This window comes from Prionailurus viverrinus, chromosome A2 (assembly GCF_022837055.1).
Source record: "Prionailurus viverrinus isolate Anna chromosome A2, UM_Priviv_1.0, whole genome shotgun sequence".
Taxonomy (NCBI): Eukaryota; Metazoa; Chordata; class Mammalia; order Carnivora; family Felidae; genus Prionailurus; species Prionailurus viverrinus.
This window is the reverse complement of record NC_062562.1, coordinates 18,826,980-18,854,696: the sequence shown is the minus strand read 5'-3', so window position 1 is coordinate 18,854,696 and position 27,717 is coordinate 18,826,980. Positions and strand designations below refer to the sequence as shown.

Sequence of the window (27,717 nt, the reverse complement as noted above, 5' to 3'; positions counted from 1 at the left end):
AATCTCAGTTCCAAAATCACTCTGGGACTCCAGGCAAGTAGTTTAACTTCTAAGAACCTCAGTTTCTCCCTATAATAGAAATACTGGTAGTGCCCATGCCCCAGGGGGTTGGAGAGTGACTGGATCTGACTTTGGGGTAACAAGGAGTAAGTGGGATGATGCTCACCTATGAACGTGAGATGAGGCAGGCCTTGAGCAGGAGGAGCCTTTTTGGTGTGGCCAAAGCTTTATGCTTAATGGAAAGATAGTTTCTTCCATGACCCTGGCCTGGCTGAAGCAGGCAGGGCCCAGAGCACTAGAAGTGGTCTCTGAGGCCTGAAGGAACTCAGGACTGCCATGACTCCTCCAGGCAGTCTGCTAGGATAGTTCCACGTATAGTCCCCACTAGCAAGACCCACACTGGGATGGTATTGCTGGAAGGGGAATGATGCCCAGCAAATGCTCCCCAGGCGGAGCCCTGTTCCAAGGATTCTCCCTTCATCCAACATCAGATGAGCCAGATAGGGCTTTTCATGTCACCAGAGCTGGGGTCTTCCTCCATCAGAGGTGAAAATTTTACTTGTAGTCTGGGTTGGGCCAAAGCTTTGTTCTCGAAAGTGCCTCTAGGCCTTCAGCCTCTTTCCAAAGAGTACTTCACTGCTCCCTACCCCCACCAGTCCCACTTCTGAGCAACATCATTATGAGTGTGTGTGTGTGTGTGCATGTGCGTGCACGTGCACGTGTGTTGACCTTTCCACTTGGCCAACATTCCTTTATTTTCCTCAGCTCTTTTGGGTAGATGGCCGTGGCAGGAGGTGCTGTTAGAAGAGCAGGTTCTCAGAAAACCTTTTTTCCAAAGCGCCAGAGACATGGAGCTCAAGGAGACACTGGAAGATGAAGGCCTATCGGGAAGAAAATGGGTTCCCAGGGCAGTTAGAGGAGTGTGGGTGAGAGACAACGGTCTCCTCTCAGAGAGCACTCTAACCCCAATGTAGGTGCATGTGGGGCCTGCCCCTAGGCATTATTGCCATTGCCTGGTCAGTGTTGTCAGCCTGGCCAGTAAAGCTGGGTGACCCTGTGCAGGTTGCTTTATCTCTCTGATCCATATACGTCTCAAAGAAGCAAAAGTCCTGAGTTCACTGCCAGCGTGTATGATCGCCTTACCCCAGAGGTGCCCAGACTGTGTCTCTATAGCCCTTTACCTCTTTGCTGAGAGCCAGCGCACCGTGTCCCTGATTGGGGGCTGTGGGCTCTGGGGGCAGTAGCACCCTATCAGCACCTTGACAATCACCCCCTTTCTCCTCTGGGTCTCAGTGGGCAAACTGGGGCATGCTAAACTCCAGGAGGATCCCTGGGTCTTTCAGAGTGCAGAGAAGGCGTGGTATGGGCACTCCCCCACCCCCACCCTGAGTGAGGTGTTTTCACTAGAATCGCAGCATAGCTGCGGCTGGAGGCCTCTTCCCAGGAAGAAAGAGCAGAGCGCCTCTTCCAAGAACTCAGAGGAGGCCCACAGGCAGGGGAGGGAGGAGCGGGGGAGTTAATTTTAAACCAAACAGCCTTCAACGCTTCTCAGGAACTGGTTGCTCAACGTGATCTGGCAGGTCCCAGGCGGGCAGGCAGGCCTGCTGCCAGCTCAGAGGTGGTGGGGGTGGAGGACTCGCCCCAGAGGAGAGGCCCAGTGACCTTGAGGGAAGCTGGGCCCTGTCCTTGTCCATGAATCCGGGGCTGTCACCCCAGATCCCCACCTACCTGACCTGATTTGCCGGGGTATGGGGTGGGGTGACTTCCTCTGTCCTAACCACGCTAGGTGAAATTATAACAGGATTAATAATGTTAATGATGTCATGTCCTTCCAAGGGCCCTAAGACTGTCCCATCCCTCACTCTTTGCTTAGAACCTGATGCTTCTGTCCCCTGGCCTGTCCCTCTGGAGGTTATCTGGTGAAGGCCTGCTATGGGGCCAGAGTAAGGCCTGTGCCATTCGCTCATGGAATGGAACCCTAGAATGCCAAGCTGGTGGCAGAAAATCGGATATGGAGGGTGAAGTTGCAGCAGCCAGCAGAATTTCTGGATCCAAGGAGCAAGGCTCCTGTGTGTGCAGGGAGGCTCTGAGCTGAATTCACTGGGCTCGCCCCCCCCCCCCCAGCCCGCCCCCCACAGCCAACAAATGAAAGCGGGGGAGAGTCAGAGTGTCTTCACACTCATTGACCTCCTGGCCCCCTCTGGGCTGACAGTCTGGGCCCCCCTCCCAGTGTCTGGTTCCTACAGAGGCTCCTCCCAGGGCACCCCCTCCTCCATTATCTCCACCAGCTGCCCAATGAGAGTCCAGCAGCCGGGCGGGGTGAGGCCTGTGTTCTAGGAAAGGATCCTGAGCTAGTGCTGCCAGGAGCTGCAGTTCTTGGAATCAGCACTGCAGGGTGAGGGGACGCTTCCTGGAACCTGCTGGCCACTCCAGGGAGAGAGGCTCAGAGGGCAGGCAGTGACCTCGGTGAGGGGGAGAGGGTGCTGGGGCCTCAGCTCTGGTCCTTGCCTCCAGGAAGCCCTACCTGACTGCAGGGGTCTCCTGGGACTCCCCCCCATTTCAGCACTAAGTCTGCTGGGCCTCAGGAGATGCCCAAGTCTGGCACCGCCTCTGCAGTACTCAACATCTAGCCCAGGAATAGGCACAGAGTGGACAACCAGAAACAGTAGGGAAGTGGGGGGCATTGTGCAGGTGTGGGCACACAGGTGAAGGTGGGTTATTGGGCATGAGTATATTGCCCAGACCACTGAGCAGCCAGGGTGTGAAGGGCTCAGGAGATTAGGAGGGAGAGCAAGGTGGGGTCAGCAATGCCAGGCCTGACTCACAGAGTCCCCCTTCCTGATGGACAGACAGCTTCTGGCCAGATCTCCTATCACTCCTATAGGCCAGTCTTTTCCTACATGGCCTTTCCCTCAGATCCTTGTCCCACGGTTGGGGTACAGGCCCCGGCTTCAGAGTCAGGCCATGTAGAGTAGTCCCAGCCCAATGCCCAGCTATGCAGCCTGAAGCACACATCTGGCCAGTTGGAGTTTCAGCTTCCCTGCCTGGATAATGGGGGGGGGGTGGGGTGGGGGGGTGGGGGGGGGAGATGCTGCAGGGCCCCCAGGAAGGCTGTGGGGGCTATGACCTGGGTCTGGGACAGGGTTAGGGTCCAGCTACACTGCGAGGGTGTAGCTCAGTGTTCCCATTACAGGGTCGCGGGGTCAGCATCATCAGAGCAGGAGCCTGGAAGTTTGGCTGAGGGAGCTGGAGGGCAGGTCAGGATGGGCACAGAGGGCAAGTAAGGACCTCCCTCTCTGGCTAGGTGGCCTTGGGGCAGCCTTCTAACCACTCAGGGCATGTTTGCCTTCAGAAAAACGGAGAACCCTCCCTAACCAAACCTGGATAGCAGTGTGGGCAGAGATTTGCCTCTCCCCTCATGCCCTCAGGTCACTCTTTGCCTCTCACTGAGCACAGCCCCAAGCCTGCTACCACCCAACCCTAACACATCCCAGAGAATGGGGCCCCCAACCCATCCTGCAGGGCCAGTCCTGAGATTGAGAAGGGCTGAGGTTCAGTGCCCTGATGGAGCCGTGAGGCAGGCCTATGAGAGAGGTCCTTTGACCCCTGTAGGAGGATGGTGGGGCAGCCTAGGGACACGGTTCATCACTGTGCCTGTGCTTGGGAGTGCCGGTTCTCAGAGGCTACTTGAGGCAGCTGGCAGTGGGTGGGGAGGCTGAGTTCTCCACCACCTAGATGCCTGGGCACCTGCACCCAGGTCAAGCTGGCTGGAAAGAACCCACCATGGGAGAACTGGACCCGGAGCCCACCCAACAGGAATGAGAAGAACTGCCGGTGTCATCTACTGGGTTTTCAGGGGATACTGGAGCCCTGCTGCAGATGGTTTCAGAGCCAGGCCACCTGCGTGACTTGAGCTAGTCACAAATCGTCTGTGAGCCATCGTCTGTAAAACAGAGACGATGTTATCACTTACCTTTATCGTGGCAAGGAGTATATGTGTAGCTTTCTTTCTCTTTGGGGTTTTTCCTCCCTAATCCCACCCCACCCCTCCGCTTCCCCGTAACATGAGCCCATGTAGACATGAGCCCCAGCAGTGCTCTTTCTCTGGCCCTTGTTGCAGCAAGAGGGACCCGAGGACACATTTGCTTTTCCCACTGGAGCACAGGCCCTGATGCTTGCAGTGCTCTAGGCAAAAGGACAAATGGAAGCCCATGTTACAGAATCTAAATACTTAAAAATCCTAAATCAAGCTATAAACTGCTAATAAAATGTGTTCTATTCTCCTACTCAACAAAGAAACTTTCGTAACAATACAAAATCTGAAAACCTGTAGTTTTTCTATGTCTGGAAGTCACATAAAAATATCAGAAAGTCAGAGGCACCTGGGTGGTTCAGTTGGTTGAGTGTCCGACTTCGGCTCAGGTCACATCTCATGGTTCATGAGTTTGAGCACTGCATTGAGCTCTGTGCTGACAGCTCAGAGCCTGGAGACTGCTTCAGACTTTGTGTCTCCCTCTCTCTCTGCCCCTCCCCCACTCACACTCTATCTCTCTCTTTCTCAAAAATAAACATTATAAATTTTTTTTAAAAAATATCAGAAAGTCAGATATCAAAGATGATTGAGTTTCACGATTATCGCTCACGTCCAGGTGTTCAGTGGTGTTAGACGAAATAAAGACATGCCTAATTCACAGAGTATTATATATTTATTGTGTAACATTCACTGTTCTTGTTTTATTCCATTAAAACTATTGGTTATGTTATTATAATCAAGATTTTTCATATAATTTCTATCCTCTTGGCAGTAATGATTTAAAAGACTAAAGTGATATATTCAAAGAGCACAAAAATATAAATTAAACTAAATATATTAAAAAATTGAAAATTATTTAAAATATGTTCCAGAAAGCTATTTTAAAAATAATCAAAATTAGAAAAATGAAAAGGCAAAATATACATTATAAGTTATAGCGAACTGATGTCAACATTTAAATAAAAAAAGATTTGAAACTAAAACTTTAACTTTTTAAAACTTTTATTCACTGTTAAATATTTCTATATTTCTATAGAGATAAACCTTCCCAATTCACATTCAAATCCTCTGTGAACTCTGAGGCAGGGTCACAACCTCCCTGAATTTCCCTGGGGCATGAATGGGTGTTTGGGTCTGTCTCACACTATGGCAGCACTAAGTGTCAAATCCCCAGTGATGGTGATGCCCACGTGTTTTTTAATCCATTTATTGTGAATTGATTGTTTTTGTTTTTGTGATATGTTCTAAATAGCAGGCAGATGAGAGGAGAATGGTTACAGATCAGGCACAACTTCCAATAGATGGTATTGGAAAGCTTTGGGGGAAAAAAAGGAAGTCCAACGTCTCCCTCACACAGGGAGCCAACCATCATAAATGTTAAATATTTAAACATGAAAGAGAAAACCCTATAAGCCCTTTAGAGCATCTCCCTAGGGGTTACAACAATATCGATTCTGGGTGAGGAAACGTCTTCTTCTTTCATGTGCTCCCCTGCATCATTTTCAGGACAGGTTAGTCTGGGGCAAGGAGAGTCACGTCAGAAATCCATTAATGCCCATTTAATGTCACCTCCCTGTCTCAGGCACAGGGGGTGGGGGTGGGGGGCGCTTCCCCTAGAAATAGGCCCTAAGACAAGGATCCAAATACAAACAGCTTATTTGGGAGGTGATGCCAAGAATCACCAGTAGGGTATTGGGAGACAATTCTCCATGGTCCTCTGAAAGTATATTTCTGTATACTTGCCCATAGGCTCAATGACACCCTTGTTCCAAGCAATCCTTTCAAGGGTGATTATTATACCAAACAGCCTTAGAAGACAGAGATAGTATCTCCCTCTAGGGGAAAAAGGAGGATTTGTTTATTGTCCAGTATAACAAAGATAGTATCTCCCTCTGAGGCAACGTTGGTAGGTTTGCTTGCAGCCTATTATAAAAGATCTGGGCCCCCTGACCCCAGGGTTTCTCTCCTGTAATGCAAACCACTGCATGTGCAGGCACCATCTGGTACTTACTGGGTCATCCTGTGGAAACTGAGCTTCACAGGAGAGGTGCAAGAAAATGCTGATCCTGGGTCTACCACTGTTACTGTAACAAACTGATCTTTATTTCTGAACCACAAGTCTTGTGCCTTCTGCCAGCATCCTTGGGAATATAAGGGGCTAACTTGTTAGCTTGCAAGTGGGGCAAAATCACAGAGCCTTCCCAGTTTCTGACATAGAGGAGAGGGGAAGCGAGACAGGGAAAGAAAGGAAACTTAGGCAGGTGTGTTAATGAGCAGTTTCCCTCTGCAGGCAACCGAAGCTCAGTCCTCAAGCTGAGAGATGAAATAGAGCACACCTCATGGTTGTTCCACCCAAGGAGTGGGAAAGCTGGGATGCATATCCACCAACTCCTACCTTCACTGGTTTAGGGCTGCTCCGGGGGATGACCTTTCAGGCACTTACCAAGCTGGCCTGTGCATCAGAGAAAGCCTTAGGCTGAGCGTTGCAACTGCCGTGTGGGAACTTCAGTGGGAGAGGATGTGACCCCACCAGGGGTTCTGTGTGAGCAGGGTCTTATCCGAATACTGCCCATCCCCAGTGCCCTGCACAGTGCTGAGCAGACCGCCATCAAGTGCATGCCATGTGGTCCAAGGATAAAGGCCTGTTTACGTCCCTCTATCCTCCATTAGGCCATGAACTCCTTATGGGCAGCATCTGTGTCCATTTTTCCTTCATACTCTGGTACCAAGGGTAGGCCTGACAATCAACAAACACTCACTGAAGGTTTATTACATGAATAATGCAAATAAATAAGCTTCTAAAATAAATGAACAAAACAGAGTCAGCCAGGATGAGACTGAGCCATCCTTAACTAGAGAAAGGCTGTCTACCCAAAATCAAAGCAAGTGCACTTGGTAGGGAGGCACCAGAGGTATCACTCCATGTGTGGGAAACACGATACAAGTACTCTAGCCATCACCATTTTTCAATATTATATTGAAGGTCTTAGCCAAGCTATGAGACAAGGAAAAAAAATAAGAGCTATAAATATTAGAAAGGAAAAAAACAAATTTATCATTATTTTCAGTGGTAAAATATCGGCATAGAAAATCCAAGGGAAGCAACGACCAACAGATCTAAGAGAAACCAAGAAGTGGCCAGTTATAGGATAAACCACATACATTAACAGCTTTCCAGTACACCAGCAAGAACCAGTTAGGCTATCTCCCTGTATAATAAACAACAACAAACACCGTATAGCTGTATAGTAGATAAGCAGCAAAGCTGACTTTTCATTAGGGGCATGGGTCTGGGATAGCCAGGGGAGGAAATGAGGCATGAGCAACTGAAAACCACCTTCCCCTCAGCTGTGAGCTTTCCCCTCCTACCCCGCCCCCCATAAGCCACCAAACTTTCTCCAGGGCCCTGAGCCAGGGGCACAGGTGAAATCCCGATGGCCTTCCCCAAGCTGGGCCCTCTGCACTAGAGGCTGGACACAAGCTGGCCATTCCAGAGGGTAGGTCGGTTGTGTCCATTCCCTGAGACACAGCAAAGCCAGCAGCTAAAGCCCTGGACAGAGTTCTTAGTTGTTAGGGGTGAGGGCATGGCCATGTAGCGATGGGGCTTAGAGCCTCGTGGGGCAAAGGCAGCCCCCAAGCCCCCTTCCCGAGACCAGGTGGAAGGGAAGAGCTCTGTGAAGGAGCGGAGAACTCAGTCTGGGGCCATTTTATGAAACAGCAGCACCCAACAAACCTGAGGGTTCTCTACACTTTGTCCAGCCCTCACCCTTCACCTGCCAAACACAGGCACAGACCTGGCACATAGTTGAGGGGTGCTCAGGGGTGTGAAGGAATAAACACAATCCGGAATGACAAACTCTGAGGGGCCCATCTTGCCTCGAGCGCAGTGCTACAGGCCTTCTCTGTCAGCTGCAGTCTCCTCCGCCCTCGGAGGACACAGCAGGACTTTGCTGCCGCTTCAGAGAAGGGGCAGGACTGGGGGCAGGTGGTGGCACCCGGTAGTGCTGTCTCCTGTCTTAGCTCCAGGCCCACCCCAGTGACTGACAAAGTCTGAAAGGCTGAGCTGGCCTGGATGTGGCTCCCACCGTCTCTAACTCAAGGACTCTCCACTGCCAGCCTTGGCCTCTAAAGATCAATTTTATGTTTAGTAGGTGGGTGAGCAGTGGGTGGAAGGGGAAGAGATGCTCAGAGGAGGCCAGAGACAGGAAAAGTTCCATGGGGTCAGAAAAGATGGAGTAAGCATTTAAGTCGAATATGGAAGCTGGATTTCATTTGATTAATAGAGAGGGAGAGAGAGAGGAAGATTGAGAGTGAGAGCAAGAGACAGCATTCCAAGCATCTAGGATGGCCCAACCAAAGACGTGGCATGTGGGAAATCCCTGGGAATGGTCCATAAAGCTTGGGAAGACCCTGTGGTAGGTCCTCAGGTGAGTTTTCTGGGAGAATCACCAATCTTATCTCGCAGAGTTTAACGCAGTGTGGTCATCAGGGGGGTGTCAAGCCCCAAATGCCAGGTCAAAGAGGTCAGGAATGTGGGCAAGGCACCCAGGTCAGGCTCACTCCCCTCTCAGATCTCCCCTAACTTGCTGTGTGAGCCTGGCTGAGATGGGGGGCCTCTCCAGACTTCAGCTTTTTTCCCCATGAAATGGGAGCATAGTACTCAAGTTCCCATGGGCTCCCATGACTCAGAGACAGTGGTTGGGCCTCAGATGGGGTGATACCCTCCTAACACACACAAAGTCCTGGCCTGGCTCCCGAAGCATAGAGCTCCTCCAACCATGGGAGCCCTGCACAGACACCTGTGATCATGGACATGGACCCAAGTGCTTAAGTCCCACACTTGTGCACATGCCTGTATACAGGGGCACCTGTGTAGGGGTGTGCAAGTCTCTAACAGGTGCGTGTGTGATGTGGCCTGGTTTCCCCAGAGCCTAGGGCCTCCTGTGGCTCCCCATTGCTGACTAGAGCAAACCTAAGGACACAACCACTCACTGGGGGTCTGTCAGGAGAAGTCCCTGTCCAAGTCCACAAGTTCCTCAGTGACAGGACCTCCTGCCTGAACCACCCCAACGCTGGCTTGATTTACAGCTGGTGCTCAGTGCTTGTGGGTGAACAATGGGCCTGACAATGGGAGGAGAGACAGGACAGATAAGGACCTCAGCCACCCCTTCCCCAAGCTTGGGAAGTAGCCTCAGCCCTCAGTAACTTCACAGAGGATGTTGGCAGGAAAAGAAGACTTGTCCCAGATGCTGCATCCTCACATGACCCTGAATTCCACCCCACCCAAGTGGCCCCAAGAGGAGGCTGAGGTGCTGAGCTCTTGGCTGTGACTCAGCGGAAGGAAGGCAGGAAGGCGGGTGGGGGGGGGGGGTGTTGCTGGGCCCTAGGGTTTTGCTTCTCATTTCTCTCTTTCCAAAGCAAATTCTCAGAAATGAAGGTACCCAGAACTACAGAAACCCCAGGCTTTCAGGGGCACCGGGTTCCCCAGTCCTCCCACCCGTGCAGGCACAACCATACACCCTGGGGGGAAGCCCCTAGTCCCTGTTCCCTGCTTGGTGCCTTCTTCCATACCCCAGAATCAGGGATTGAATCGGTCCACATTGGAGCCGAGAGGGGATTGTGGACTCCTGAGACTTTTCAGGAGCATGTGGCCCAGATTCACCTGCTGAGACAGACACTAAATGAAAGGAGGCACTGGGAATCTCCAGGTTGTGGGGGTAAAGCAGCCCAGGGTGGGCTTCCCAGGAGAGGCGGAGGCAGAGGCTGCCAACACCAAGAACCCAAAGGAGCCACACATGAGTTTCCTCCCCCTTCCCTTCCCTTTCCTCATTCCCTTCTCTTCCCTTCCTCCTTTCTTTTCCTTCCTCTCGCTTTCCCTCTCTGTTCTTTTCATATTTTTAGCTATCGTAAGGAGCCCAATTTTAAAAACCACGCACAGACTCAAATGGGCACACCACCAAATTATGACACATTAGATTCCTCCCCTTGTGTCCAGAGAACCGCGTTTGTGCTGAGCTTGAAATAAAGCTTCTCTTGCTGTCCCTGTGAATGAAAGAGACTGCAAGGTGGCCTTCAGAAACACTGCCACCACTTGTAACCACCTCTTTGTGGGGGTCAGGGGTCACTTGGTCCTGTGCCACTGAAATCAAACCCTGAAAGAAGCTAGACACCAAAGCTGACCCGAGACTGCAACTCCTATCCCAACCCCCAGTTCAAACGTGTGTTCACTGCTGTCCTCCTGATGGACTTAACACTGAGAAAATGTTGAGAATTTGAACTTTAAAAATACATTCATGTTTAAGGTACTGCTTTTATCTTTGTAAAACTACATGGTGGAGTTGCACCTGAAGCTTGCTTTGAAAGAACAAACTCCACAGCTCTAAAGGGCTGGGCAGAGTAAGGAAGAGATGGCGCACTTCTGTGCAGGCAGAGAGAGGGAGCTGTAGTTAGTTCTTGAGCTGTGGAATGCCTTCAAGGAGGGCTTTAGGCACATCCACCCAGCGCCTCCTCCCAGGATCTCCCGGGCCTGGGGACCTAAAACGCCTCCGTCACCAGGCAGGCTTCATACCCCTTATGCTGAGGTAGGACTCACCTTCCCACCCACTTGTCAGCTGAGAAGCAGAGTCTGATGTCTATCAGTCCCACCCCACGTCCAGGGGACATCAGTCTCCTTTCGGTAGCAGCCACTCTCACTGCCCTCCCCTCCCCCGCATGCAGGGGCTCTGCATCTGGTTCCTCTGCTGCGGAGTGTGAAAGCTGGGCACCTGGGAAGGAAGGAAGCTTGCTCCACGTCTGGTGCTTCTGTTTGACTTGCCACTTTCCCCTTTGTCTGGAAACTCAGGTCAGCCCTGCCGCTCCCCCCACCCCCAGGGATCTGAGCGTCTCCGGGAACTGAGGCCCTGGGATGCAGTCGGCCTCCAGAGGGGGCCTGCTCAAAGTCCCCGCCCACTAGCTGGGACATCAGAGGACTGGTTCAAACCCCAGCATGGCCGCTTCCTGGTTGTGTGATGTTGGGCAACTTAAGTCTTAGTCTCTTCACCTGTCTAGTGGCCAAGAAAGCCATTCCTGATGTGCAGACAGGATTTATGCCAGCATGTGCAGCACCTGGCACCTGGCATGTGGAGATGCCTGGTTACTGGGCCTGGGAGGGTGGTCTTCCCAATTTTACCTCAAGGGCTGTCTCTGACCTATGCCACCACTGGTCGCATCTGGATCTCCTGACGCCCTTGTCCATTGTCCAACACTGCTTCTGGCATGTCTGATGGCATCCCACACTCTCGAGCTGACTATCCTTAACATCCCACTCTCCAATTTAAGGTGGCCCCAGGCTCTAGTCAGAGTCATGGGTCCCATTGTCCCTGACATCTCCTCCACCCAACCCCTCAGCAATGGTTGAAGTCAGTTCTGTTTAGGAGCTACCTGAAGAGCCATATGAAAGAGCCACACCATCCAAGTAAATGACCACAGGCCCTTGGCAGCAATGGAGGTGGAGAGCACTGCACAACAAGTCAGGAGGTAAGTGCTATGTGACTCCTAGTAAGCCCCTTCCTTGGAACTGTTTGGAAAGAGGGAGATCAAGGAGTAGACGTTAGTCTTGCTAAAAATCCACCCCTCCCAATATGATCAGGCCCTCTTGGCTTCATCGAAAGCATATTAGGAGAATCCAGATTCCCAGACCTGCCATGAGGCACATCAGCCCATGCCTGGACTCCCAGTAGCTCTCCTTGTGGCTCCTCAGATGGGACCATGGCTTCAAGAGCCCCAGGACTTGGCCAGCCTGAACAGGGACAGGATCAAGGACTCTAGCTGGCCATTTCAGGTTTGGCTATCACAGGCCGAGAATCCCAGGAATGACTCAATTTTATCTGAGCCACAAAGCCCAGTCCAGACCCGAAGCAGGAGCTGGGCACTGGCTGATGACTGGAAGGAGACAAACCCTTCACAACTCACACAGAGGGTTCAGATCCATCAGCTTGAAGTCAGGCACTCTTGTGCCCATTTCACAGATGTGGTACTGGCAACCCAGAGTGCAGGGCCCCTGCTCATCTTCATATACTCAAGAGGTGCTGGATCCAGTCCCTGACATCCTCTCTGAAGGCCTGGGTGGCCCCCATGCCACAGAGATGGGCCATGGAAGCCAGCCTTGCCTCCTTTCCCCTGATTGCAGTCCTATTCCATAGCTGCCCCTGGTGCCAGGCCAGCCTCTCCAGGGCCCACCCCGAGCAGTCTTCCAGTCTTCTCTACCACGTTAGACCTGTGGATAGGGAGCCTGGGCAGCTCAGGTCTCCAGATGGAGGGGTGTTCCCCATCCCCACCTCAGCCACCCCCCTTCTCAGAGCAGAGGTATTCAAGGCAATCTATCATGCACCTCAAATTTCCTCCAGCTCCTGCCCATTTCCAAAGCCACTTCCATTTTTAGGTATTTGTGACAGCAACACTTCAAGTAGCAAAATCTGTACTAGTTTCCTACTGCTGCTGTAACATATTACTACAAATCTGGTGGCTTAAAACCACACAAATTTATCATTTTATAGCTCTGGAGGTCAGAAGTCCAAAATTAGTTTCACCAGGCGAAAATCAAGGCGCTGGCAGGATTCTATTCTTTCTTGAGGCTCTAGGGGAGAATGTATTTCCTCGCCCTTGCCAGTGTCTAGAGACTGTCTGCATTCCTTGGCTCATGGCCCTTTTCTCCAGCACACTGCCTCCCTGTGACCTCTGCTTCCCTCAAATCTCCTTCCCCACCCCCATCTTATAAGGACCCTTGTTGATTACACTGAACTCATCTGAATAATCCAGGATAATCCTTCCATTTCAAGATCCTTAACTTAATCACACCTGCAGTTCCTTTTGCCATGTGAGGTAACACATTCACAGGTTTGGGGGATTAGGACACAGACATCTTAGGGGCCATTTTTCTGTCTGCCACAGGAGGGGTAGGGTTGCTTTGCCAATCCCAAGCCCCATCCAGAAGCCTCGTCCAGGACTGAGGAGTCCTGACGGGGGATCAGGCCGCTGTTCTGGCCAAGACTCTGGGTGGGGGCTGGCCAGGGCCCAGAGCTCCAGGAAACCTGGCACCTGCCCCCGTTGCCGCCAAGAACAGCCTGTACTCCTGGCGCAGCCGCTGTGCACAGATCAGGTGCACTGGAGCCCATTAGTAGCCATGGCTTAACTCGGACAGCTGCCTAGTTTGGGTGGGAGGCTGGGCCCTCATAGCTTCTTCTCTCCCTATTGACCAGAATATGCAAAAGCTGCTGTCAGATTAGACAAGAGCCACACAGGAAGTTCCAGCTCCATTCTAGAAAATACACACATTGTTGGTTTATGAGTGGACATTACTGACCTTAGGGTATGCCAGACCCACATGTGGCCCTAGAGAGATGAGGGAGACAGGAAGGTTTCCAAATGCATGGGGCAGAATGTCATCAGTGCTGGCAGAAGTTTGGGCTAGGAGCATGGTATGTAGGAGGGAGGGAGGACAGAGGGATCAGGGCGGGTGTTCTGGAGGAGGCAGCATCTATGTTGGAGCTTGAAGGGAGGGGAGGGATCATTTGGATGGCAGTGGTGGGCAAGGCATTCCTGATGGGAGACACTGCCTGGGCAAAGGGAAGGAGGTATGTTTAGGGAATAGAGAGTCCTGCGAGGAAGCTGCAGTCCAGGGCGGTGGACAAAAGAATCCAAAGGTGAACAGGGAAGGACATGCTGGCCTGAAAAGGTTAAAGCAGCTCTCAAAGCCTGTCAGCAGTGGAACACTTTGTTCTGATGGAAGCTTACTCAGAGCACTGATGGGGCTTTGAAAGGGGTCCACACAGGGCCTTTCCCACAGCCATCACCACCCCCCTCCCACCTCTTCAGACCTGGACTCTGCAGGACACAGTGACCATACTTAAGTCATGAGGAGACAGCCAAGGGTTTAGGGCAGGGATTGGCAGCAGTCAATGGCCCAGGGTCCAGGTACAGGGTGGTGGCAGGAAAGGGTTTAGGGGCGAGGTACCTGGGTGTCTCAGTCAGTTAAGCGTCTGACTTTGACTCAGGTCATGATCTCACAGTCTGTGAGTTCAAGCCCCGTGTTGGGCTCTGTGCTGACAGCTCAGATCCTGGAGCCTGCTTCAGATTCTGTCTCCCTCTCTCTCTGCCCCTCCCCCACTTGTGCTCGCGCTCTCTCTCTCTCTCTCTCTCAAAAATAAACATTGGGACACCTGGGTGGTTCAGTCAGTTAAGCATCCAACTTTGGCTCAGGTCATGATCTCACAGTTCATGGGTTTGAGCCCCATGTCAGGGGGCTGTCATGTCAGCTGTGCTGACAGCTCAGAGCCTGAAGCCTGCTTCGGATTCTGTGTCTCCCTCTCCCTCTGCCCCTCCCTGATCATTCTGTCTCTCTCTGTCTCTCAAAAATAAATAAACATTAAGAAAAAAATTTTTAAATAAACATTAAAAAAACTTTAAATATTAAAAAGAAAAGGCTTTACGAGTTTAGGGGTACATTTCAATAGGGCAGCTAGATGGGCCCCCATGGAGAAACCTAAGGGCAGTTAGGACAAGCACCCAACTGTGAGACAAAGCCTGTTTCCTCAACTGTCAGCAAACAGGATGGAATTGCTTTCCGAGTACATCAGTCAAGGACTCCTACATCCCCTGCCCATGCTTAGGGTTGGCTGGAGGAGGCTGGAAGGGCAGTAGGCACATCCCTCAAGATCTCAGGGGTCTGAAGAGCCCGGACTCTACCATCAGCTCCATAACACATGCTGGGGCGGGGGTGGGGGGTACTCATCTGCTTTGGCCCCAGGAAGGAGGGAGGAGATAGGGCAGGTGAGCCTGGCTTTCCTGGGCAGAGCCACTGATTGTTGTGGCCTGGACCTCAGGCCATTCAAGTCCTAGTGCAGAGAGGAGGTGCTGAGGGAAATCTAGGCGGCCAGACTACCAGCCTCTTGGGGGCTCCATCTCCAGAGAGCAGGTAGACGTCAAGAGCCCAAGAGTGAAATCCCTGCCTTCCCTCCTTTCCAAACTGCCATTTCTCTGCCTGCTTTATTTTGGTGTCAAGCACCAGACAGACGCATAAGGGTACAGGCCCTCCCTGTGTCTCCCCACATGTCTGCTCTCTGGAGCAAGCGGTGAAAACACAATGCCCCGTCAAAGGTGCAACCCATGGACTCCTCAGAACCATCCTATGAGATAAAGCACAGGGTCCCATTTATCAGGTATGAAAGCCAAGGCTGAGGGAGGTGAAGTCATGTGGCCAAGGTCACATCCTGGTGAGGGGCAGATGCCAAGATCTGAACTCAGGGTGGTGTGGCTTCAACATCAGAGCTCAATGTCCAAGGCCCAATCAAGCCAGTGCTGTACGTGGTCCCCACAGGGGCCTCTGGCCACCCCTCTAGCTGCAGGCTTGAGGCCCGGCCTGCCAGTCCACTTGGCCTGCATCTCTTTATCAGAGAAGTCAAGCCTCATGGTTTTCTAGGAAGGTTGTCTCCAAAGGTTGCTCCTGCTTCTGTGACCCCAGCTGCCCCAACACTGTAATTCCCATCATTATGGTCTCTTGGGGTGACATATCCACATGCTTGCCAAGACCTTTCCTCGGTGATAGGTCCAAGGCCAGGAGAGTGAAACCATCAGGGAAGCCAGTACTGGCTGAGGTGTGGCCCAGGCTGTGGAACAATGGGGCAGGTTGCCTTGAGATGCTGCTGAAGACAGCAGGAGCTGAAGGGCACAGGCAGAAGAGATGGGCGATACTGGTAAGGACCTATGTGGGCAGAGGTTGGAGAGCACAAGGGGGCTCAGAAAGCCAGGAACCTCTCTCTGGCTGTGCCCTACAGCACCCTCCCAGGTTCCTTCTAGGCAGCCATGATGGGGAGTCCCTGATCCTCCTCAAAAGAAGTCAGGAGGAGCTTGGAGTCCATGTGGCTGGCATTGGGCAAGGAGCAGGACACAGGAGCCTTAGGAGCTGCAGTGTGGCCCCTGCTAAGGCAGATGTGACCCTCAGCACAGTAGGGGAAGGAGTGGGTCACTCAAGCCAGGTATGAGCCCAGCAATACAGACTCCCCAAAGGCAGGGACCTAACTTCCCATCTCCACTTGGCTACTTCCCACCATGAGATGTCAGGCAGGCCACATCTTCTCTTGGGGAGTCCCTGCTGGAGGAGTGAGGATTCAGATGCCAGCTCACACCCCACCTGGCTGACTGAGGCTAAAATGAGGCTGCCACCTTACACTGGCCTTGGAGCCAGAAGAGCCAGCTTCTTGCAGGGAAAGGAGCTGCCCGAGGTCCCAGTGCAAGACACAGCCCTGGAGCCCAGCATCCTAGCTTTAGCAGAGGATACTGACCACCAGACCATACTGCCTCTGGCCACCGTACCACCAGGTCAGGCCCTTGAAAGTGCCAGTGGGATGAGCCAGTCTGGTCTGGCATGTTCCTCAGGACCCACTCTGATGCAGAGTCACACCAGCACCTGCCAACTGGGAGGTTTCCTGTCGCTGTGGACAGAAGGGCTGGGCTTTCGGGCCTCCTGGTGGCCACAAGTCTGCACAGACCAGAGCTTGGGTGGAGGTCACAACCAGCTACCTGCGCTGTCTGGGTTTCTCACTCTCCCCAGCTCCAACCAGGGACAGATGGGTTACCTGAAACTGCAAGGTCAACCTGGAAGGAATGTTTTAGCCAAAAGCTATGAGAATAAAAAGTAAACGTAAACGCTGCTTACTCCTTACTGGCTCAAGCCTTCAGTGAAATAAATGAGGATAGGTGACCCCAGAACTGTGCACCAAAGACCCTCAGCCCAATCCCCTCCAGAAAGCAGGCAGTCAGCTCTGAGTTGAAATTCAGATGACACTCCTGTGCTCAGAGCCTAGACCCAGTCAGGGTGTGTGGGAGTGTACCTAGGGCAGTTGAGGGCTAGGTTGAACCCTAGGAGTGAGTTGATCAGTCCCAAGGCCCTGGCATCCAAGGCCAAAAGGAGCACCCATGTGCCTTTCTCCACACTGCACTCTCACACTCCCACCAGATGGGAGACTGATGGCTAGTCCTGCTGGAACAGGAGGAAGCTCTTACTCCCAGCACTGCCTGGGGACAAGGGGGCAGGGGACCCACAAATCACAGTAACAAAACATTAGACGACTATTTGTTGGTCTCTCGACACTTTATTGGCCATATCTCCCAACATCCCCAAGGCAATTCCACTCACAGAGACACTGAGCAACCTACCCTTGGCCACACTGATGTGATGGGAAGCCAGAATGGGAACCTAGGTCTGCTCAGCTCTGAGCCAAACTATGGATGTCCTTGTTCTTTGCCACCCCAAGAAGGACATCCCCACCCTTGCTTCTATCCCCAAGTCTCCCAGAAATGTGGAGCTTGGGGAATCACAGAGCCATGGGAAATGTCATAAGCATCTGGGTTCTAGAAAGTGCCATCACCTCCCCCTAAGTAGCATTCCAGGAAGAAGGATCAGCCAGGCACTCTGGTAGGCTGGGGCCCTGGTCAGGCTTCCATAAGGCAGCCACACTGTGGCCCAGACCTCCGGATATGCAGGAACCTGGGCCTAAGGAGACAGGGGCAAGAGGCCAATCATTGCCTGAATCCCAGGGGATGAGCAGAGTGTGGGAACAGCACATTCTCCCCACAGCCAGAGCTGTGGATGGCCTGAGTGGAAGAACCAGTGTGGCTATGACTATGGAGGTAGGGGTGGGGTAGGTAGAGCTCACCTCCCACAAAAATCCTTGCGCACAGCCACGAGATCAAGGGACAGGTCAGGCCGGCTCTGAAGCCAACTGCCAACAAGCTCTGGATGTCTTGGGTCCACTTCTAAGAAGATGCTCCTACATGGAGGAGAAATGGGTCAGCTCAACCAGGCAGAACTAGGACCTGCACTTCTGGGTTACCTGGACCGGGAGGCGTGGGGGCAGAATGACTGTCAGGGCAGGCCTAGTACACACTGGGACAGATCCAGGAGACCTGCCCTATCCATACCCAGAGTCCTTCAGAAGCCAAGGTGCCAGGGCCAAGATGTGGGTAATGATGTCCATGCCCTCCTCCCCACCATCCAGGGCTACTGGGTCTTCATAGCTGAAGGGAAAACAGTGGAAGGTGAGAGTCTGGGACAGGGGGTATCTTAAACTGAGCAGGGCCCTCCACAAAGGGGCCCCATGGAACTTACACTCTGGGCTGAGAGGAAAATCTGAGGACACAGAGGAAGGAGACCCCAAACAGCAGCTCTGATGCCCCTACCTCCTATAGGCAGCAGCCCACCAGGCAGTGCTGGGAGTGCTTAGCGAATCCCACTGACTGATAGCAAGGCAAGTCTGTTCCTATGCTTAGTCTGGAGCGGGGTGGGGGGGGAGCTTGGAACTGGCTAGACTATTCCTGAGAGCCTGGAAAGGGGGAGCCAGCACCTTGACCCACATTACTGCTGCCTCGTCCAAGGGATCCTGGGCTACCCTTAGTTCTCAGCCCTTGTTTGAGAACAGGATGACTCACAGCAAAGCCTGGAGTAGGGTCTTAGTCCCAGCCTTCTTGCTAAGCCCCTACATGACCTTGGACCAGGCATCTTCCCTCTCCGGGCCTCATTCTTCTGTAAAATGATGTACGCATTTGAGCACCTTCTATGTATTCTATACCATGTCTAATGTTATTCATTGCTAAGTCCTCCTCATGGCCCTGCAAAGGTCTATCACTCCCCTTTCAAAGGCAGGAAATGAGGCTCAGAGAAGTTCAGTGGTCTTAAGTGGGAAGGCAGAAGCTGAACTGAGTAGGTCTGTGGGCTCCTAAGTGAACCTCTCTTTCAACATCACTGTCCCTTTCAGTCCCCTCTCCCTCCCTGGCTCCCCTACTCCCCTACTCCCAATGGTGTAGTTCCCCCAGGGCAGACACATCCCCCAAGGCCTTCTCAGGCCTGGCTCCCTCCTATCATACCCTGTACCTGTGGATCTCAGGGGCCAGCTGTTCCATGTCTTGGTGGAAGATGTAGGGAGGGTTGCTGATGACCAGGTCCATGGGGCCCCAGGGCAGGAGGTGTGACCAGCTCCCCTCTATGGTCAAAGGGAACACACAGCAAAGACTAGGTGGCAGCTCTACCTGCCACCATGTCCCTTGGGTAGTCTCCCTCCCCAAGCCACACCATGGGCCTATCTCTGGATCTGATAACCCAGACCTGCAAATTAGTGCCCAGGGTCCCAGGCCAGCAGCCTGGCCAGGAGCATGTATACTCTGAGATGGCAACTTTTCACATGGAATATCCTTGCCCTCTCTCCCTCCTCTCAAATCTCAGCTCAAGTGCCACCTTTAGGAAGACCTCTCTGACTGGTTAGTCAATGCAAGAGCCTCTGTTCTCTGTAACCCTACTGGCCCTGCCATATGCTGCCCCATAGCCAGCACATGGACTCGGTGTGTGAAGGGCATGCCTGGCTTTAGTCAGTCAGTTCCTGGCAACTCTGCTTGTCCATTCCATCCAGGTGCCAGGTGCCACACCAGGTGTATCACACTCTATGGAGGGTGCATATGAGGCTCAAAGATCTTGTGGATATGTAATGAAGCCAGAACTGCAGCCAGAACCCAAGAACACTCTGCAAAGGTGTGGCTGAGCTGTGCTGTGCCTGGGCCAGGCAGGAGCAGCATGGGTAGGCACTAAAGTATTAAAGTATTCTGGTCCTAAAGCTTTTCTCCTGAGCTTCTGCTCATCTCTTGACAACAAGCAAGCAAGCCCTAGTTAATCTCACTAGTTACAGGGGTTCAGAAAATAACAAAGACCCTGTGGCTGGTCCCTGCATGGGTCAAATCAGCCCAGGAGGCAGCAGGGACTTGCAGGATTGGTCTACGATAGTGTGTGTGTGTGTGTGTGTGTGTGTGTGTGTGTGTGTGTGTGCTTGCGTGCAGGATTGGTCTACGATAGTGTGTGTGTGTGTGTGTGTGTGTGTGTGTGTGTGTGTGTGTGTGTGTTGGGGAAGCCCTCCATCCATCTCTCCACCAGTCAGCACCTGTGCTGAGGATCCCCACCCCAAGGAAGATGGGTAGGGAAGATACCTAAAGTCACATCCAGGGGAACGATCTGAATTCTGTCCAGCAACCGAAGCCTGAAGAGATGGGAAGTGAGGGTGAGCACAGGGGAGGCTCCTGCTTGTGGCTACCAGGACTATGAGAATAAACTCTTCTTGGACTGGCAGTTATCTGGTGCCCACTGTCCTTCATAACCCTGTGGGACCCATGCCAGGCAACCCCCGCCCCCCGACCTCCCGTTTCTTAGGAGTAGAAAACAGACATCAGTGAGTTTAATACCTGAATAGGGACTGAGACCAGGTCCCTAAGTCAGACTTCCCCAACACTGACCTTCTGTCTCCCCAGCCCGCCTACCTCTGAGCATTCTCCTGGGTCAGGCAGATGGCAGCTTCTCCTTTATCCACAGCAATGACTCGACTCTGCCCCAAGAATAAATGATGGGTATGTAGGGGGCAGGTGCCTGGAGAGGCCAGGGCTGGGGACCAGAGCTCTCCTCCAACCCCTACTAGAGAGGAGGGAAATACCCAACAGCCATTCCCCTCTCTGTAGCCAGGGTCTGGCCAGAGAAAAAGGGAAAAGAGTTAGAGGCTATGACCATGATAGGCTGAGGGCAGCCCTGTCTTCCCATATCTGGCCACCTCCTCTCAAGTGCTTCTAGCAGAAACGGGTGGGGAAAGGATCTGTGGGACAGTGAGTGGTAATCCCAGTCTACTCAGGGTGGGGCACAGGGACGCAGAGGGGGCTCACCTGGGGAAGCTGACTCAGCAGGCTGAGGGAGATGGCTCCCGATCCGCAGCCCACTTCCAGGATGAGGGGGCCACCTTGGGCTCCCATTGGACAGGAACTCTGGGTCACTTCTTTCAGCACCCATTCAACCAGCTCCTGTGAGGCAAAGGGGTCTGGATCAGAGTTAGTGACAACCCGGCCCTCCAGGGGGTACTGGCACAGAGGCCCAAGCATGGTTAGAGGGGTCAATGTAGGGGGGTGTCTAAAGCTAGACTGAACTTTATGTCAGGCCATGGGCAGGTCACTCTGCCTCTCTAGGCCTCAGATTCCCCACCTGTGAAACTGAGTGGATGATAACCCACCTCATCAGGATGCTGGGGACATTAAACAGAAACACATTCGTGAGACATGGGTCCCATTCCTGGTACATGGTAAGTGTTCAATAAACCTCAGCTAGGCCTTTTATAGACAGCCTCTGTTTTGTGCACATGGCAATGCTAGAACCATGCCTGATGTTCCTCGACCACTTCCTCTTTGACTGGCCCTGATTCCAGAACTTTCCCTCCATTAATCTGTTGGATCCTCACAAATGGTCCATGAGGAAGCTAAGGCCCAGGGGTCAAGGCCCCTCCTGGAGCCTGGTTCACAGCTCATGATGGCCAATTATCAGGGGCCAGAGTGGCCCCAGCTTCTTCATAGAGCTGAACTTAGAAGGCCCCCAGGGAGGGACAGGGAATTGCCTCCATGGAGGTGGGGCATAGTAGGGAGAACACAGTCCTACCTAAGCCCCATATCTGAAGAGGGCTGTGGCATGCATACACAAGGCATGGGAATAAGTGGGCATAGTGTGGTGGGAGGTGCCTGATTGCACCTGCCTTGGGGGCCTGGGGACACTTATAGACACTGTCACGTTGGAAACAACAGGCTTTCAAGTCTTGTCCACCCATCTGCTACCTGCAGGGACTGTGCATGGAAACCAATACAGGGTGGAGGTGAGAGTGGAGGGCTGCTGCTGCCCAGTAGCCAACTGTTTCTAATGAGCAGTGGAGTGAGGGCCCAAGCAGCCAGGCATGGAACTGGGAAAGGGCAGTGTGCTTCCTTCTCAAAGACAACCCTTAGGAGAATTTCCCTACTTGGGACTCCTGGAATCCTAGGCAGGGCTGGCTCAGGAATGGGCAAAGGGGTCTGCAAGTGGGTGCTCCCTTCATCTATAAACAGGTCCACCTCTCCAGAAAGGCTTCTTCACCCCCACCGCCCCACCAGGCTCTCTCTACCATGGCTCCTCACCATGAGTCTAAAGTCCAGGATGCAGTTTGCCTTTCCCACCAGACTGAAGGCTCCATGATGGGAAGACCAGGAATCTAACCCATCACAGTGTGTCCCACAGGCAAAGCCTGACCCTCAGAGGGGCCTCCTGGCCACTTTCCAAGTGCTGGGCAAGCTCTCAGTGGTCGTGGGAAGCTACCCTCTAAGTCTCAGACTCCCCTAGGTCCTCCCAAACTCCCAATATCAACAGTCAAGCTCAACAGCTCCAGATCACTCAGACCCATTTGCCATATAAGCTCCTCAGTCCTGAGTCCCAAAAGGCATTTTATCCTTCCAGGCCCCCCAATCCCAGGAGCAAAGCTCACCTGTGCCCAGGGTAGCAAGTTCAAGGCAGGTAGGACTTGGCCTATGGGTTTAACCCTTCCTGTTTCCCTCACTTGCTCCCACTAGTCCTGTACCAGGCACTACTGGAGATTGCAGGGGTGCTTGCAGCAACCTGGGCCCATAGCACTGGGACTACCATAGCGCGAGAAGTCTAGAGCTGTGGTGGGAGATTGCGGGCTCAGCACTGAGGCCACATACTGAGCATCTGGTAGGACAGCTGAGGCTTGTTAGGGGTGTGAACTTCTCTTGGTTTCCTGGCCACAGACAGACCTACTCTGGTTGGAGAATGACCCCTTGGACAGCCACACTGGCCAGCCACCTCACAGAGACACCCCTGACCTCAGAGAGACATACAACATATATGAACGGCCATCCCAGGGAGCGCATGAAGCTGAGTGTCCCCTGGACCCTCTATTACACTCCAGACCACTTGAGGATCAACTTGGCTATGGGACAATTATAGGGATAGAGACCACCTGCAAGAAGTCCACAAACTTTCCTCCTCACCAAGTGAAGAGCCTCCAGCCTCCATCAGCCTGAAATTGGTGGCTCTTTAGAGGAGGCTGAAAGCTGAGCTGGCCTCAGACTCAGGGCACCTCTTCTAGGTGAGTAAGGGAAGAATCCAAAACCATGATGGGGTGGGGATAGAAGGGAATGTGGGGAACAGACAGCTTCCGTCAAGAAGTCAGCCCAAGGCCTCAGCAGGACCTGACTGCTGTGAGTACCCTCCATTCGGATGCTCTGAGACAGCAGCCCCATGAAGGTGGCACTGCCTCTTTCAAGCTAATCACAGATAAGGCACTGAGCCTCCCATACCCCGCAGAGCCTCATCTTGCCCAATTGGATATGAATGGCTCACACTCTCAGCCTTGGGTTTCCCACTGTACACACCGCCAGCCTGGGGACTGAGCCACCTTCCCACCCACAGGGAAAGCCCAACTCATCGAGCCACATGCCACCTACAGCTTCACATTTCTGACTTCTGCCCCCATCATCAGAAACTGTCCTCCAGTGGATAGAAAGATCACAGGCACCATAAACTGTTCCCTGCACCCATTCTCCCTACTCCCTGCCACAGGCCACGTCCTCTCAAGTTCTTGGTAAAGCACCCCCAATGTGGCTTCACATTGGGGCAAACCTGGCAAGTTCTCAGAAATGTCTGCGCAGTGAGGTGAGGACCTGACCTCCCAACCACAGCCTCCCCCTCCATTCTCCCCTCCCCCTGCTCCTTGCAACAGAGCTGCTCTCTGGCCCAGACCCACACAGGAATGGGGGGCCCCCATGTGAGCCAGAAGTCCACATTCCACATTCAGAACCCTGGAGCACATGGCTGGTGTCAGATCAGCTCTGAGGGGACTGAAAGGCCATCATGGTAGCTTCCCTCCCATGTCCTGACTCTTGGCAGCCTCAGGAGACAGTAAGTGAGCTCCCAGCCAGAGGTCACATGCTTGGGAAAGACACAGGGTAGCCTCCCAAGAACCTACATGTGGCAGACCACCACTTCCTGCTCTGGATCTCCGCATTCTATCCCAGCTCATCCAATCCCAGATGGGACAGCCCTATGGGAGATGTGGGGCCCTGACCCAGAGTCAGAAAGTCCGAGTGCTGCCCCCACGCTCCTTCCACTGGCAGCCCTGTGACTTTAGGTAGTTCTCAGATTCCCTACTGTCCCTCCCAGTACTGGGCTGTAAAGTGAGGACCTGGCCTCTGAACCACATGATGTGGAAGTGAATGGGGTCAGAAGGTTTCTTGGCCAGGGGAGAGAGTCTAGGAAAATGAGGTGGGACTCTGGGTACCTGTCTGGGCAGGTGAATGAGGTATGATCTTTCCTAGGAATGTTTGTATGCCTGGATACCTTTTGAGAAACACTCCTTCTCAGAGCCTGGTGCCCTCTAGCTTGCCCATCAGCCCCCACACAGCACCATCCACCTGCTCTGCTCTCTCTGGCTCCCTATAAGGTCAAGGGGAAGCCCAAGAAGGGCTACAGAAAGCATCTCTCCCACAATAAGGGTGCCTTACCAATCTAGGGCCACCCAATCCCTAGTCCTAGTAATTTGAGGGACACGGGTAATTACCTGACCAGACAGTGGATCTAAGAGAACCACCAAGTCACAGATTCCCTGGCCCAACCCTTTTATCATGTGGGCCCAGAGGGGTCAATGACTTTCCTGAGGTCACATAGCTGTACCAGGCCTCCAGGTGTCCAGCTGGAGCCCTATCCACTCCACCAACGCCTCCTGAGATAGGAGGAAGGCACTTTCCCCCCATGGATTGGATAGGCCATGTCTGGGAGCTAGGACATTGGTCTGGGATGTGAGGACACTCAAGGAGGCCAGAAGGAGACCTCTACACTCTTGGCCCCACCTACCAAGCCTTCCAGGAGACACCAGTATAAAAGCAAGGCCTCTGAGGACAATAATCACAGGGTCCCAGCGCCCCCTGGAGGAAATGTGGAGCAAGACAGGTACCCTAAACCCCACCCTCATCCCCATCCTGCCCTGTCCTGGTGCCACACCTACCTCAGTTTCCGGGCGAGGGATGAACACTGGGGGGGCCATCTTCAGACTGAGCCCTTGAAAGTCCCACTCCCCAAGGATGTACTGCACAGGCATCCTACAGAGAAGGCAGCTGGGTGACATCAGTGCTAGAGCCTGGGCCAATAGGACCATGACTGATTTGAGAGAACTTGTGGGATACCAAAAGCGTCAGGGTCGTCCTCCTTGCCCCAGGACTCTGAGCCAAGGCCTTCCCTCCCTCCCTTCTCCCTTTCTACTTGCCTGATTCCCCTCTCATCAACCCCTCAGACCAACACCTTCCTAGTCCTTGTATACTTTCCTCCTCCCTGACCACGAACTAGTTGGGCTGGAGGAAATCAGACATCTGTTCCCCACACAGAGCCCTCAGGTCTGGCCCATGGATGCTCACCTTTGCAATCGGCAGCTACTCAGCTTCTGCACATGCTGTAGCTGCCAAGGACTCAGGGGCTGGGTCCGAAGTACTGGTCTCAGGCTCTGAAACTGCCCCACAGAGAATGTGAGTGGCTGCCTTCCCTGATCCAAGGGCCTGACCCAGGTTTAGGTGGACAATGCTTGTGGGCCCAACACTGACCACCTTGGTCATCCCTGGATCCCTACCGCCCGGCACACACTGTAAACGTTAGCTGGGTGAATGAATAAGTATCCATCTAAGACACGCCTTCAGAAAAACCCCATCACTCTTAGCTTAGCATTCTCAGTGGGGCAGAAAAGCCTGGATGTTCTTCCCTAAGGTTCTCCCTCCCCCATATTCTGCCCTCTTAACAACACTGCACTTAACTGTTTTGGCTCCAAGGACATGAGCCACGATGTACTCACTGGATGCCTGGGCCTCAGGGATGCCCCTCTTCTCAAAGACTGCAGTCCAGTGGCTGACCACCTCTGTGGCACTCAACAACCCAGCCAGGGGCATATAGGATTGCCATGAGCTGAAGGCCCAGCCCCTGGTGCCTCCCTTCCTTCCCAGGCCAGACAGGAGGGCCCGGAGCATTCGGTCCCCAAGCTCCATGTCTCAGGGAAAGGCTCTCCTGAGTGCTCCCAGGTCCCTAAGTCTTCCAAGTGATGTCAGCTGCTGAAGATGGGTCACTGGCTCCAACCAGGTAGAGACGGTCACAGGCTCTGGCTCCTCAAGGTGGCTCTGATCCAAATGTGACTGCCAACCTGTAAGAGAGAAGAACCAGGAGAGCAGCTGAGTCTTGTGTGACCCATTCTTCCCTGACCTGCTGCCTGAGAGAGGGCATGCTCTTGCTCTGCTACCTCCTTAACTCCATTTTAGACCCTCACCCACTTATTTGATTCTTCTTGTCTTGGCCAATTATGTTTTCATCATGTTTTTAGCTGAAGTGGGCTGAACCCAGAGCTCAGCCCCTGGTGATGGGTCGGGGCTCAGGCTTGAGGGCTGAACAGATCTGTATCATCTAGTGTGTGCGACTTGGGAAAGTCATTATTTCTGAGTTCCAGTGTCCTCCATAAAATGGGGAGAATAGCATCAACTCCATGTGAGCAGTGCAGCAGACAATGAATGTCAAGGGCCTGAGAGTCAGCTCAACACACGGGAGGGACTCAATGTTACATGCTCTTAACTAATATTGCAAGAAGAGAGGAGATTGCCTTTGCTTGGGAGCTTTGCTTTGCTTTTGACATTTTGCATGGACTGATTTGTATGCTAAAATTCTCCCCATGCCCCGTTTAACCCATAATCCTAAACATCAGCATAAATCCCCAGCCAAAAAGAAATTGACGATTATTTGTTAACTTTATACTTAAGTTATCACAAACAAGATTTAACAGAAGATTTAAAATTAGTGGTCCCCTTTCCCGTCGCACGGACTAAGGTCCAAACTAGCATACTGAGCACCTGCTAAGTGTCACACCTTCAGAGACCAGCTGGGAGGGAAAGCGACTTGCCTAAAATCACCTCGCTAGCACTGTCCCAGGCAGGACACAAACCGACGTCCTCCGGTCTCCAGAGCAGCTCTGTCCACCTGAGCGTTGCCCCAGGAGGAGCCAAGGCCTGAAGTCCGGGACGCAGCTTCCCTCTCAGCTCTGCAAAGCATCGTTAATGACCCAGGCAAGGTCGCCTCTCCCCAAGCCTGTTTCCTCATCTATATAACGCGGAGTGGGGGTCTCGAGAGTGCTGCAGTCCAGGGGCACCCGTCCTGGTTCCCATTTCTAGCACGTACCGGCCTGAAGAATTACCGCGCCCGCCCGCGCGCCCGGATGCAGAAACTGCCGGGGCATGGCCCCCGGATATGCAAGACCCGACGTGAGCACCCTCGGACGCCCTGCTTCCGGTGTCGGTGCTTCTGAGAAAGGACTCGGGCGGACCCAGTTGCCCAGCTCCAGAGTTCCTTGTGCTACTGGGTTCCACCCGGGAAGCCGCTGCGGGCTGTTGAGGAGGCTGTGAAAGCCACGCGGGGTGCGCCGGTAGTCCACCCGCGCCAGGGTGCGTGGATGTGTGGGAGGTTGCGCCCTAGGGGCCAGGTCTCCCCATTCTTCCTGAAGGTCACGGAGGGGACATGGCCCCAGCCCGCGGGGACTACTACGAGCTGGCGTTTGGGTACCCAGCCGCGGTGGTGCGTGGTCAGCCCCAACGGGGCTGTCAGCAGCCAGCCCAGGGTTTGAGAATTGGAGTGCGATGTCCAGGGGCATGGTCTAGCGTAGCCTCTGCACAGGCCTAGCAGCACTTGGATGGATTCCAGTGGTGGGGACGGTAGCAATCTGAGGGCGGGACCCAGTGTTCAAGACCTGGCCGAGAGTGGTCCGAGCTGCGCTGGGGGCCAGGGGTCACTAGAC

The 27,717-nt window shown here is 53.2% G+C and overlaps 1 protein-coding gene across 3 annotated transcripts; it reads right to left on the bottom strand.

The window, feature by feature from the left end:
- Positions 1 to 17,140: 17,140 nt before the first annotated feature.
- HEMK1 (HemK methyltransferase family member 1) lies at positions 17,141 to 27,197 on the bottom strand. 3 transcript variants are annotated; one of them, XM_047849168.1, is made up of 11 exons: positions 27,105 to 27,197; positions 25,703 to 26,082; positions 25,313 to 25,404; positions 24,907 to 25,000; positions 20,759 to 20,893; positions 20,366 to 20,430; positions 20,039 to 20,088; positions 18,939 to 19,047; positions 17,990 to 18,085; positions 17,725 to 17,838; positions 17,141 to 17,561 (listed from the first exon to the last, which is right to left on the bottom strand). In XM_047849168.1, the coding sequence occupies exons 2-11, from the start codon at positions 25,928 to 25,930 to the stop codon at positions 17,501 to 17,503; spliced, it is 1,044 nt and encodes a 347-aa protein (XP_047705124.1). In that variant the 5' UTR covers positions 25,931 to 26,082; positions 27,105 to 27,197; the 3' UTR covers positions 17,141 to 17,500. The 3 variants fall into 3 exon arrangements, with proteins under 3 accessions (XP_047705124.1, XP_047705125.1, XP_047705126.1); XM_047849169.1 differs by lacking the exon at positions 17,990 to 18,085; XM_047849170.1 differs by lacking the exon at positions 27,105 to 27,197 and having other exon boundaries at positions 25,741 to 25,881.
- Between the last annotated feature and the right edge of the window lie 520 nt (positions 27,198 to 27,717).